Source organism: Rhinopithecus bieti, unplaced genomic scaffold (genome assembly GCF_001698545.2).
Source record: "Rhinopithecus bieti isolate Rb0 unplaced genomic scaffold, ASM169854v2 scaffold_11401, whole genome shotgun sequence".
Classification (NCBI taxonomy): domain Eukaryota; kingdom Metazoa; phylum Chordata; class Mammalia; order Primates; family Cercopithecidae; genus Rhinopithecus; species Rhinopithecus bieti.
Genome location: NW_016807151.1, coordinates 1,225,337 through 1,235,534, shown reverse-complemented (window position 1 = coordinate 1,235,534; position 10,198 = coordinate 1,225,337). Strand labels below are relative to the sequence as shown.

The following is a 10,198-nucleotide window of genomic DNA, read 5'->3' as shown; positions in this document are numbered from 1 at the left end:
AAAAAAAAAAAAAAGAAAACCAAGTTTTTTTTTTTGAGACGGAGTCTCGCTCTGTCGCCCGGGCTGGAGTGCAGTGGCCGGACCTCAGCTCACGGCAAGCTCTGCCTCCCGGGTTTACGCCGTTCTCCTGCCTCAGCCTCCCGAGTAGCTGGGACTACAGGCGTCCACCACCTCGCCCGGCTAGTTTTTTGTATTTTTTAGTAGAGACGGGGTTTCACCATGTTAGCCAGGATGATCTCGATCTCCTGACCTCGTGATCCGCCCGTCTCGGCCTCCCAAAGTGCTGGGATTACAGGCTTGAGCCACCGCGCCCGGCATGATTCTTAATTTGATCAAAGGAGTAAGTAAAAAGATAGCATAAATGGTAGTTCCCTGCCCTGTATCCTCCTCCTAGGGTTAACTACTTTTAACCTTTTCAGCATTTTCTTCTTTGTGTTTTTAAATAAGAATAATAAATGGAAAACTCTTAATTTTATCAATTTTATAAAAATTTGGGGAGTTATTTCTGGAATTAAAAATTCCTTTTTATTTTCATTTGCTTCATTTTCTTTGAACTTAAGATTAAATCTTTCTTCATCCTTTGTCATCTCTACAATCTGTCAGTTCTGTTTTGTTCCCAAAGATCTTCCTGTATTTGATCATTTATCGCAAAAGAACCCCTGTATTGTCTAACAAATAATTGGTTTGTCAGCATGGAGGCTACTTGGCAAAATACGCATTTCTGAAGACTAGCTACTCCCTCCTGGTTTTCTTCCTCTCCCAAATGGCTTTATGATTTGGAGACTGAAGTGTTCCTGTCTTCATATCTGATCTTTTTTTCTTTTTTCTGTCTTACTGATTTGACTGAAGAAAAGTTTAATAATTCATTAAGGTCATTTCTATCCCTTGACGAAACTAAAGTTCTTTTTTTTCTAACATAGCATCTCAGTGAAGTCTTACCAGCTATCTTATGGCCTCTAGAACCTGTCTATAGCTCTCCAATACTGAAAACAGATTTCCTATCTATGCCTGTAAAGCATTCACCTTCTGTCTGAAAGGCATCTGTGGGTGTCTACTCATTTGCAGAGTGAAAATGACAGGTCCTTTAACAAATAGCAAAAGGTAAACTCCTTCTGGGTTCAGGTTGTTAACTCTGCTTGCTTTCTATTTAATAACTTTCCACACAGGGGTTTCCTCCTGTTTCTTACCCTTCAATTGACTGATTTTCTTTGAATCTTGTCCTTGCCACTTTATAATTCCAAACATCATTCATTCATTAAGCAAATGTTTATCGAGTGTTTACTATGTGCCAGGCACTCTTCTAGGTGCTGGGGAAATAGGGATGAACAGCATACTCAGCATTCCTGCTCTCATGGAGCATATAGTCTATGTAGGAAGACAAACAAAAATACACGTTTTATGAAAAAATAAAATTTGTAGGATAATATGATAAAGAGTTATTGCTGCCAGCATAAAGAAGGTGAAGAAGGTTTGAGGAGGTAACATTTGATCTGAGAATCGAATGAGCAGAAGCCAACCATGTGGAGAAAAGAGGGGAAAAATAGTTCAGGCCAGAGGGAACAATTGTATGAAGACACTGAGATGGAAAAGAGCCTGAAGTGAAGGCCTGCATGGCTGGACCATGGAGAGAGAGTGGTAGATGGTGAGATCAGAGAGAGACCAGAACCATGTCATGGAGGACCTTGTGAGACACAGTAAGGACTTTGGATTTTGTTCTCTGTGCAGTGGGAAGCTATTGGAGTTTCTTAAACAGGGGACTGGTATGGTCTGATTTGCATTTCAAAAGGTTACTCTGAGTGTTGTGGGAAATAGGGGATCAGTGCACTCACCGAAGTAGAGGATGTGGTTTAAAAAAAAATTTAATTGCAGCCGGTCGCAGTGGCTCACGCCTGTAATCCCAACACTTTGGGAGGCCGAGGTGGGTGGATCACAAGGTCAGGAGAGCGAGGTCATCCTGGCCAACATGGGGAAACCCCGTCTCTACTAAAAATGCAAAAATTAGCTGGGTGTGGTGGCATGTGCCTGTAATCCCAGCTACTTGGGAGGCTGAGGCAGGAGAATCACTGGAATCTGGGAGTCGGAGGTTGCAGTGAGCTGAGATCGTGCCACTGCATTCCAGCCTGGCGACAGAGGGAGACACCATCTCAAAAAAAAAAAAAAAAGATTAATGCCCACTACGGGAAGAGCAAGGTTTCCCTTCAGTGTTTTTTCCCCTGGGAATAAAATGTAGAGGTCACGGAAACTATTTTTGACTATGGGGCATAATCCTGAACTATTTAGCTGCTTCATGCTGACTTCTTGTGCATGATCCCAGATTATGTCAACATTGGAGCACCCCACTGCTGAAAGGTCTCCATCTTTTAGGATAGAGAGATTTGCAAATACCCGTGTCACATTTAGATTATCTGATGCTTCCATTTATATTTCTAAACAAAGTGGATATAGAAGTTACTTGAAAGTGTAAAATATTAGGCATTTATGGCATAGTATCACTTTTTTATTGCTCTACTTGAGTTATTTAATTTTGGAAATTGCCCTGCCTAATTTACATCTTGCCTTTTTTTTTTTTTTTTTTTTGAGACAGGGTCTCGCTCTGTTGCCCAGGCTGGAGTGCAGTGGCGTGGTCTTGGCTCACTGCAGCCTCCACCTCCAGGGTTCAATCACTTCTCTTGCCTCAGCCTCCCGAGTACCTGGGATTACAGGCAAGCGCCACCATGCCCGGCTAATTTTTGTATTTTTAGTAGAGACGGTGTTTCACCATGTTGGCCAGGCTGGTCTTGAATTCCTGGCCTCAGGGGATTCACCCACCTCAGCCTCCCAAAGCGCTGAGATAATAGGAGTGAGCCATAGTGACTGAGCCTCATTTTGCATCTATTTTAATGCTTCAATTGCACTCCTCCAGAAAAGCTTTAAAAGATTCCTTTTATTAACAGTATTTAATGTTCCTCACTAGGGAACTCCAGTTGGGGCACACAGCCTTGGAAACTCTTTATCATTCCAACACTGCAGTAGAATTATGATTAAAAGAAGAAGCAACTCTGATTAATTTTTTTTTTCCCCCGAGATAGGGTCTTGCTCTGTCTTCCAGGCTAGAGTGCAGTGGCGCAATCTCGGCTCACCGCAACCTCCGCCTCCCAGGTTCAAGCGGTTCTGCTGCCTCAGCCTCCGGAGTAGCTGGGACTACAGACATGCGCTACCATACCTGGCTAATTTTTGTATTGTATTACTTAATTATTGTAATTTCGTATTTTTAGTAGAGACAGTTAGTAGAGACCACCATGTTAGTCAGGCTGGTCTCAAATTCCTGATCTCATGATCCGCCCACCTTGGCCTCCCAAAGTGCTAGCATTACAGGCACGAGCCACCGCACTGGCCAACACTGGTTCATTTTCTTTTTTCTTTTTTTTTTTGAGACGGAGTCTTGCTCTGCCGCCCAGGCTGGAGTGCAGTGGCTGGATATCAGCTCACTGCAAGCTCTGCCTCCCGGATTTACGCCATTCTCCTGCCTCAGCCTCCCGAGTAGCTGGGACTACAGGCGCCCGCCTCGTCGCCCGGCTAGTTTTTTGTATTTTTTAGTAGAGACGGGGTTTCACCATATTAGCCAGGATGGTCTCGATCTCCTGACCTCGTGATCCTCCCGTCTCGGCCTCCCAAAGTGCTGGGATTACAGGCTTGAGCCACCGCGCCCGGCCACTGGTTCATTTTTAAGTTGATGCGGGATCTTTTCTATCCTGATTGCATTAAGATACTATTATCTCTAACTTGGTAATTTTTTCCTAAATGCACCCACTTTGTATATCGTAGTTGGCACAGTACAGGAAAAGACTGGCAAATAAAAACTGTCAGGTTCAAACATGGAGTGGTGAAGGTTTGTACTTACGTGTGAGAAAATTTTGGCAAAAAAGAAAGAATGGGTTTGTTGACTATAATGTCATCATTTTATGATACCTGAAAACTAAGGTTTCAAGCCTAAGTGACTGGAAAGAATGGAATTCCCTGGTGAAAGCAGTTGACAGAAGATGGGGGAACCCATTGGAGAAGATGATTTCAGCTTTGGATATGTCAAGTCGGTGCTAGATATTCAAGCAGAATTACTCAGTTAACTCTCAGATATATAGGATGGAAACTGAGATGAGAGGCCAGAACTACGGATATAAATTTTAGTTGTAAAATTTGTTATTTTTATTAACAAATAAAGGAGAACAGGGGAGGGAGGCAGTTAAAGAACCAGAAAGAAGGCCGCTTGTGGATATTCTTCATTTGTTTGTTCAGCAGTGGCATAACGTCTTAAGTATATAAATATATGTAATGTTATGTGGCATGTGTGTGTGGAAAGATTGTCTGCATTTTTCTTATACATTAAGAAATACCCCACCAGCAGCAAAAGGACAAAGATTTTTAAAATAATAAGTCCTTAATTAATAATGCTTATTGATACACATAATAAAACTGGAAAGAGCTAACATTTATTATTTTTAAAATAGTCAACAAATTCCATTTTCCTGATCAAATTTAGATTTGGAGGTACACGGTGGCTCATGCCTATAATCCCAGCACTTTGGGAGGCCAAGGCAGGCAGATCACTTGAGCACAGGAGTTCGAGACTATCCTGGCCAACATGGTGAAACCCCATCTCTACTAAAAATACAAAAATTAGCTGGGCATGGTGGCACATGCCTGTAGTCCCAGCTACTCAGAAGGCCGAGGCAGGAGAATTGCTTGAACCCAGGAGATGGAGGTTGCAGTGAGCCAAGATCGCAGCACTACACTGTAGCCTGGGCAACAGAGTGAGACTCCATCTCAAAAAAAACAAAACAAAACAAAGAAAACAAACAAAATACAAAGTTTTGACCAGGAAAATTTGGATTTGGTAAAATAAGACTACAAAATAAATCTCAGAATGACAGAAACTGTCATAGATAATATATGATAATGAGAAAATTTGATTGTATCAACTCCCTGTTGGTAAGTAAGTGCACATAGAAAAGAAAAATGTTGGCCAGGCATGGTGGCTCATGCCTATAACCTCAGTGCTTTGGAAGGCCTAGGTGTGAGGATTGCTGGAGCCCAGGAGTTCGAGGGTAGCCTGAGCAACATAGACCTCGTCTCTACAAAAACATTTTAAAAAGTTAGCTGGGTCTGGTGGCACACACCTGTAGTCCCACCTACTTGGGAGGCTGAGGTGGGAGGATCACTTGCACCCAGGAGTTTGAGTCTGCCATGAGCTACAATTGTGCCACTGCTCTCTAGCCTGGGTAACAGAGTGAAACCCTGTCTCTCAAAAAATAATAATAAATCTTTTTTTAAAAAAATCAGCCGGGCGCGGTGGCTCAAGCCTGTAATCCCAGCACTTTGGGAGGCCGAGGCGGGTGGATCACGAGGTCAGGAGATCGAGACCCTCCTGGCTAACACGGTGAAACCCCGTCTCTACTAAAAATACAAAAAACTAGCCGGGTGCGGTGGTGGGCGCCTGTAGTCCCAGCTACTCGGAGGCTGAGGTGGGAGAATGGCGTAAACCCGGGAGGCGGAGCTTGCAGTGAGCTGAGATCCGGCCACTGCACTCCAGCCTGGGCGACAGAGCGAGACTCTGTCTCAAAAAAAAAAAAAAAAAAAAAATCAAAATGGAAAAAATTTAATTGTTGTGTAGAAAACTGTTCAAAGAATTAAACGAGGTATAGGAATAAATTTGCCGGGCGTTCTGGCTCACGCTCTAAGTCTAGCATTTTGGGAGGCACAGGCAGTGAGGAGATCACTTGAGCCTAGGAGTTCAAGCCCAGCCTGGGCAACATGGTGAAACCCTGTGTTTAATAAATACAAAAAATGTTAGCCAGGTATGGTGGCATGTGCCTGTAGTCTTAGCTACTCGGGAGGCTGAGGTGAGAGGATCACTTGAGCCTCCAGGAGGTTTGAGATGGCAGTTAGCTATGATTGCACTGCTGTACTCCAGCGTGGGCAACAGGAGACCCTGTCTCAAAAAGGGGGCGGAGTTTGGGCAGGGGGAATATATTTAAGTAAGTTCTCTGTGAAAGCCCATCCAGGTCAGCATATTTCTTATTTTATTTTTTTAAAGTCCTCCCTGCAGTCCAAATATGTTAGCATATTTCTGATTTCAGTGTTTTTATTCGTAAACATGGCATCAAAGCCCAGGTAGGGGAGTGTGAAAACACTATCCAGTTTATCTTGTACCTTAAGAAGTGTAATTTCAGAAAAGTAATAAAGTGAAAACCGCTTTCAGGAGTTAAGTGACTAGAACTAAGGAAACTGAAGTCTGTCATTCTGTTTGATAATAAAAGGAAGACAAATTAGATAGTGGCTAGGAGTCGAAGAGCTAGAATAACGGCATGGTTATAAAAAGAAATAATAAGTTTCTGTATCTGAGAAGGCAGAGGAAACATGGAAAAGGTGCAGTACTAGATATTTGTACAAGAAAGTTCTACACGGTGAGAATTCATGGTGTGTGTAAGGTGGTTAGCTTTGGAGAAGGGCAGGTGAGGCTCATGGCGAGGAAGAATGCCTCGGCCTGGTCTCTCTAAGCTGATATGATGACAGTAAAGGATCCTGGGTAGGGCCCTGAAAGCAGCAGTCTAGAGCAGCCACTGCAGGAAAGATGATGAGAAATAGTAAAGTGGGCCGGGCGCGGTGGCTCAAGCCTGTAATCCCAGCACTTTGGGAGGCCGAGGCGAGCAGATCACGAGGTCAGGAGATCGAGACCATCCTGGCTAACCCGGTGAAACTCCGTCTCTACTAAAAAAATACAAGAAACTAGCCGGGCGAGGTGGCGGGCGCCTGTAGTCCCAGCTACTCGGGAGGCTGAGGCAGGAGAATGGCGTGAACCCAGGAGGCGGAGCTTGCAGTGAGCTGAGATCCGGCCACTGCACTCCAGCCTGGGGGACAGAGCGAGACTGTCTCAAAAAAAAAAAGTAAAGTGAGCATTTTCAGAGACCCAGCCGAAATTGCATGGGATTGTTTACTCATGGTTCAGGTATTTGGGCTAGGAGGCAAAAGTGGAGGAGTGCGAGTGTAAGGTTGGGAATTAGATTGAGAGAGTGCGTGAGTGTTCATATAAGTGCCACTAAAATAACAGCATCTGAGGAACCTACGGTGGTAATGAAGAGCCTGTCTCACAACGTTTCTGTCAGAGCAGATGTAAAGCACAGTCTTGCATCTGTGAGGATATTATAGAAAATAAATCAATTTGGATTACTTTATTTCTTACGTATTTTGACCCCTGGTTTCTGCACAGTCCACAGCAGGAGCATCATTATTGGCTAATGCCTCACCTCTGACTCTCATGACATCACCTTTGTCTGTAACAAATCAAAATGTGACTCCTTTTGGGATGCTGGGTGGCCTTGTTCCAGTGACCATGCCCTTGTTTCCCTTGGAGATATTTGGCTTTGGAACGGACACAGCTGGAGTGACAACCACCTCGGGATCTACCTCAGCCGCTTTCCACCATAGCCTAACTCAGAGTAAGTGGGGCTCTTCTATTTGCTTGGGCTGTCTAGCTTGACAGAACAGGAAACCTTACAAATTTATTCTAATTAAGAGTAGTCCAGTTGGAGTTAATGAAGATTATAGTTTTTTCTTAAGAAATGCAGTTTATATATATAGTAAGTAAAATTATTGGACACCGGGGTTTTATATACAGTTTTTAAGCTATCTATACCACATTTCCATCTTAATGAAATTTTAAGAGGAAGTCAGTTGTGTTGGGTTATGTGTGCATACATACATTAAAATAAGTAAATTTTTAAAAACGTGCTCTAGTTTTAGAAGGCCTTTGAAGTCAGGTGCTGTGCCTGCATTACATAAATCAGTTTTAATTTTTGAACTAAAAGGGCTCCAATCTGAATTTAAAGATGACTGACAAGTCTGTTTTCCTCTCAGATTTACTCAAGGGTTTACAGCCAGGAGGAGCCCAGCATGCAGCAGCGCTTTCCCACTCACCTCTGCCTGCACACTCACAGCAAGCATTTCACGGTGAGGACGCCATCTCCTTCTTCATCTCTTTCTCATTTGTATAGGCTTGTAGATACGGATTATACTTTTCTGAAAACAATGTGAATTGAATCACAAAGGCTGGAAAATGCAAATTTTCATAGACTGAATCCTCATTCCTCATTAGCAACTAATTCCTTTTAAGAGGAAGGAAATAGGTAAACGAGATCTTTTGTAACCTAAAAGCCTTTTTGAAGGTGTTTATTATGTGGAAATGATGACTGAGAGGATTCATAAGATGGTTAAAAGTTATGTATAGTAATGATAATTGTTTACATTTATTGAAAGCTTACTAAATGCCACATAGTCTTATGACAGCTTACATGGATAGCTAACTTAGTCCTTAGATGACGGTCTCCATTTTACAGATCACGAAACTGAATCAGAGAGCTAAGCAACTTGCCCAAGATAATATACGACTTGCCCAGATAACAAAGGCTTGATCTGAGATTCAAACCCAGGAAGTCTGACTCCATGACCTGTATTCTTAGTCATTAAATGTCTCAGCATTTTAGCAGAGATGAAATTAATATGATCTTGCCAGGCACAGTGGCTCACTCTTGTAATCCCAGCACTTTGGGAGGCCAAGGTGGGCAGGTCACTTGAGGTTGGGAGTTCAAAACCAGCCTAGCCAATGTGGTGAAACCCCGTCTCTACTAAAAATACAAAAGTTACCTGGGCCTGGTGGCACATACCTGTAGTCCCAGCTACTTGGGAGGCTGAGGCAGGAGAATTGCTTGAACCCGGGAGGTGGAGGTTGCGGTGAGCCGAGATCACGCCACTGCACTCCAGCCTGGGCAACAGAGTAAGACTGTCTCAAAAAAGAAAAATTAATATGATCCAAGCTGTATGCATTATGTCCTTGTAGGCAGCCAGATCGCTCTGAAATCTGACATTAGGCAGTCAGATTAGGCAGTGTGCCAAATACACTGGGCTCCAGCTTCTCGTTTTCCCCAGCAGTTGACCTCCATAGGCGCTGATATTATTCTGAAGCCCATTTTCAGGATCTTTTGAGCAGAAATAACTGCTCAGCTGCCCTCTTAACTTTGGAAGTTGACTAGGCCTCACTTTTTTTTTTTTTTTGGCCACTGAATCAAAATAAAATGATCTTTGAACCAGTTTACATTAACCACAGTATAGAGATGGGAACTGAGGAGCAATCTTGAGGCAACAGATTGCCATTAATCCTCCGAAAGAACTAAGTGGTGAGCTGTCCCAGTCTTATCCTTGAGAATGAGCATAAAACCACAGTTATGTAAAATGGGTAACAGAGAGTTGTGGCACAAATGTCAGCAATCCCAATCTTCCTGAACTCTGACTAGTTTAAATATCTAAAGAGAATTGCCCTGTGACTAAAGCAGTTCCTCCCTGGGTGTAGACAACTGCTTGGTATAATGAATCCAGCTGAGGGTAGTGTACTCATGAGCAGATTGGCATGAATGTGGCCACCTGCAAGGAATTAAACAGGCAGGATTCTCATGGCTCAGAAAGACCCCAGTGTTCGCTCTTACATGAACTATCTCTTTTATCAATGCAGCACTGCTATTCCAGAGGGAGAAAGGAAATATGACTATCAGTATTTTCCAAATAACTAAAGTTAAAAAGTTTAAAATTTTTCAACCAGGCATGGTAGCTCATGCCTGTAATCCCAGCATTTTGGGAAGCCAAGGCAGGCAGGTGGCTTGAGTCCAGGAGTTTGAGACCAGCCTGGTCAACATGGTGAAATGCTATCTCTACAAAAAATTTTCTGGGCATTGTAGTGTGCCTCTGTAGTCCCAGCTACCCGGGAGGCTGAGGTGGGAGGATCACCTGTAGCTGGGAGGTCGAGGCTACAGTGAGCCCTGATTATGCCACTGCACTCCAGTCTGGGTGACAGAGTGAGAGTCTGTCTCCAAAAAAAAAAAGAATTTAAAATTTTCCCCTAAGAAACATTTTAAAGTATAAGTCACTGAACTTGAGGATCAGACTTGGATTTTTGAATTACAGAACTACCAGTTTGAATAGGTTTAACTTGTTTGAACATCACTTTCTCTTGCTTGTAAACTGGAGACAACAAATGTTTTTAATGACTTCATATGAGAATTTAATAAAAAGTAATTGATTTAAAGCTTCTAGCATGTCACCTGCTGCATAGTAAGAGCTCAATTAATGTTAATTAATTTTATCTAGTGTAAAAGCTCAGTAAAATTTTCTGTAG

General features: G+C 42.9%; 1 protein-coding gene across 1 annotated transcript in view; it reads left to right on the top strand.

Moving 5' to 3' along the window:
- The window catches only part of UBN2 (ubinuclein 2), an 83,118-nt gene that overhangs the window by 60,047 nt on the left and 12,873 nt on the right, over positions 1-10,198 (top strand). Inside the window, 2 exon segments of the mRNA XM_017880398.1 lie at positions 7,244-7,472; positions 7,891-7,983. Of these exon segments, the coding sequence (XP_017735887.1) occupies positions 7,244-7,472; positions 7,891-7,983 (322 nt within the window).